This window comes from Morone saxatilis, unplaced genomic scaffold (assembly GCF_004916995.1).
Source record: "Morone saxatilis isolate NCDOM2014 unplaced genomic scaffold, NCSU_SB_2.0 Contig9, whole genome shotgun sequence".
Taxonomy (NCBI): Eukaryota; Metazoa; Chordata; class Actinopteri; family Moronidae; genus Morone; species Morone saxatilis.
Genome location: NW_023340268.1, coordinates 9,211,694 through 9,214,266, shown reverse-complemented (window position 1 = coordinate 9,214,266; position 2,573 = coordinate 9,211,694). Strand labels below are relative to the sequence as shown.

Below are 2,573 nucleotides of genomic sequence, written 5' to 3'. Positions count from 1 at the left end.
ATTTTATTGCTTAGCTGAAAAAACATTTGATATCTTAATATTGCAAATCTTAGACAACAGGGAAATCCGGCTTTTCTGTTTGATTTCCTGCTGAGTCATTCTTGTTTTAGGCAAATACTTAGATTTCTAAACATTCAAACTGTTATGAGCGATTGTATCATGTTATTCATTGTAGAATTGCATGAAATAACCCAAAATGTCTGGAATAAATCACTGACCCAGGCCAAAACCTCAAGTTCCAGATAGATTATAAACATCTCAAGTAAACCAGCTGAATTTTTGACAACTAAACCAAATCCATCTGTCTGTCTTCATAGGTACCACTACCTGCGAGGTTTGGTGAACACTGTGTCCAACAGGCGCCTGGATGCACTAGAAGACTTCCAGAGTCTTTATAAGACTGACTCCGATATCTTTCCTTCTCAGATGGTTAAGTCACTGGTTGACTCTCTGCCAGAAGCTGAACGTTCACAGGTCAGTACAGTCCATGATCAATGAGGACATTGTGTTGTACTCTGCTATTGAGCTGTGACATGGAGTCGTAAATGCTGTTATCTGGATTCACTTCAGTTAATTGCCGTGCACCTGATTAGTCACATTGACCTCCGTTCATTTTACTTGAGGTGTACAACACATTCAAAAAAGAAACAAAGAAACAACATTACCTCAAGAAAAGCTTGATTCTACAATGATCATATAACCATATTGATTAGCACTGTAACAATAATTGACATTTCTCTCCGCAGGCGGACAAACGGTCAGAGCTGAAGCGGCTTATCAGTCGGGTCAAGCGGGACCAGGAGCGGGAGCGTGCCTGCAACGGCAACGGGCACGAGGAAGGCGCCGTGAAACGCTTCCAGCTGCCAAAAAAATACATGCAGATGGAGGAGTTTGTGAAATGTATCCAGGAGTCCGGCATAGTAAAAGACCAAGGAACCATACATAGACTCTTTGATGCTCTTACTGTAGGTGAGTGGTACACTGCATATACATACATGTACATGTGTGTTTTATTTAGTGAATCTCTATTATGTAAATGTTATTGCTTAGGGCTTTTCCCCACAAGCTGCCCTCCAAACTCCTTCTCCCTTTTTCCAGGCAAACATTTATTCCTCGGGTTAATCATTACCTCACCCTCCTTCTTGAAGAAGGAGAGTCATGCAGGACTGTTTGGTGTTGTAGGTGTAACCGGGGCTCCAGTGGTCATTTACTGGCCTTTAGCTGGAGGCTAATGACTAATTTTAAAGTTGCATATCATGATGAAAAAAAACTACATACCAGTACATTGCTATTAATGCCTTTGGTAACCGTTCTCTCACTACTGGCACTATTTACATTTAAGAGGATGCTCTGAGCAGAATTGAACACCACAGGAAAACATTATGATCAGCCAGTAGCAACTAGTGCCGGCCGGTGTGAGAGCTGCAGTGACCTGACTACATTCCTCAGATTGAGCATGTAAACGGGAAGGCGAGGAAGAGATATTTCAGTCATGAGAGCTATGGATTGAGTAATGAGGGGATATTTGTTTTTAAGATAAGAGCTAGGAGAGGAAAGTAGTTTGGAGAGGGGAAGCAAGAAGAAATCTTTCTTCAGGAAAAAGTGTTAGAGGTTATCTTGCGCTCCATATTATGTTATTGGAAAAACATGTATTATTTTTGGGTGTAACAATCAAGCTGTTCCTTTCCTTTCCTTAAGATTAAATTCAGTTAATGAACCGGCCTGTACTTAACTTCACATGTCACTTTAGTTTCACTTTAGTAACTCATTGTGGTGGAATAGAGATTTTGGACAATATAAAGTCATTGTTCTACTCTGATTATTTGAAGTCATAATAAAACTGAAGGTTGAGTGCCTCTTGCCTCTTATCCTGTTGATGATAAAGAATGAAGATGGGCGCCGATCATTGTTTAATTCTTGGATGTTTTACGTATGCCTACTACGCAAAGTAATATAATATGTTATATTATATGATTATAATATATAAGTAAAATACAAAAAAGAAGGACTTTTATGACTACCATTGCTCAGTGGCCATCAACAGACGAGTGTGGCTGTATGGGCTGTTGTTTGGGTGTGGGGGAGCGCAGAGAGAGAGAGAGAAATCCGGGGAGAAATGCCCGCTGGACGGATGGATTTTATTTTCCCCGAGCTGTTCGAGCCTCTGTAAGACAACATGGGCTGCATAGGATCCCGGACGATCAGTAAGCACACCCCGCTTTATATTCTGCCATGTGGAGGGATGGATGGATCACAGATAGAGGAATGCGTGGCTGTGGGTTTGCAGGGCGGAGATGTTAAGAAAAGGGTCAGAAGACGAGCATTGAGATGATGAGGAGGGATGGAGCTGGGGCAATGAGGCGCCGGCACCAACCAACCCAGAATATTCCTATTCTACTTTCCCAATGATCCTGCAGGGAGTCGCAGCACCGCAGATGGGATTTTCTGTTCCTGCTTTGAGTCTTTTTTTAGGGTTGTAGTGTCTGTTAGTTTACTATAGGGATTACAGTTCAGTGTGTGTGTGTGTGTGTGTGTGTGTGTGTATGTGTAAATTGAACAAAGGTGTGTGAAAA

At 41.7% G+C, this 2,573-nt stretch overlaps 1 protein-coding gene across 1 annotated transcript in view; it reads left to right on the top strand.

Moving 5' to 3' along the window:
* dennd3a (DENN/MADD domain containing 3a) overlaps nucleotides 1-2,573 on the top strand; it is a 23,606-nt gene that overhangs the window by 9,089 nt on the left and 11,944 nt on the right. Inside the window, exons 17-18 of the mRNA XM_035681183.1 lie at nucleotides 318-474; nucleotides 747-969. Of these exons, the coding sequence (XP_035537076.1) occupies nucleotides 318-474; nucleotides 747-969 (380 nt within the window). The remainder of the gene's footprint in view (nucleotides 1-317; nucleotides 475-746; nucleotides 970-2,573) is intronic.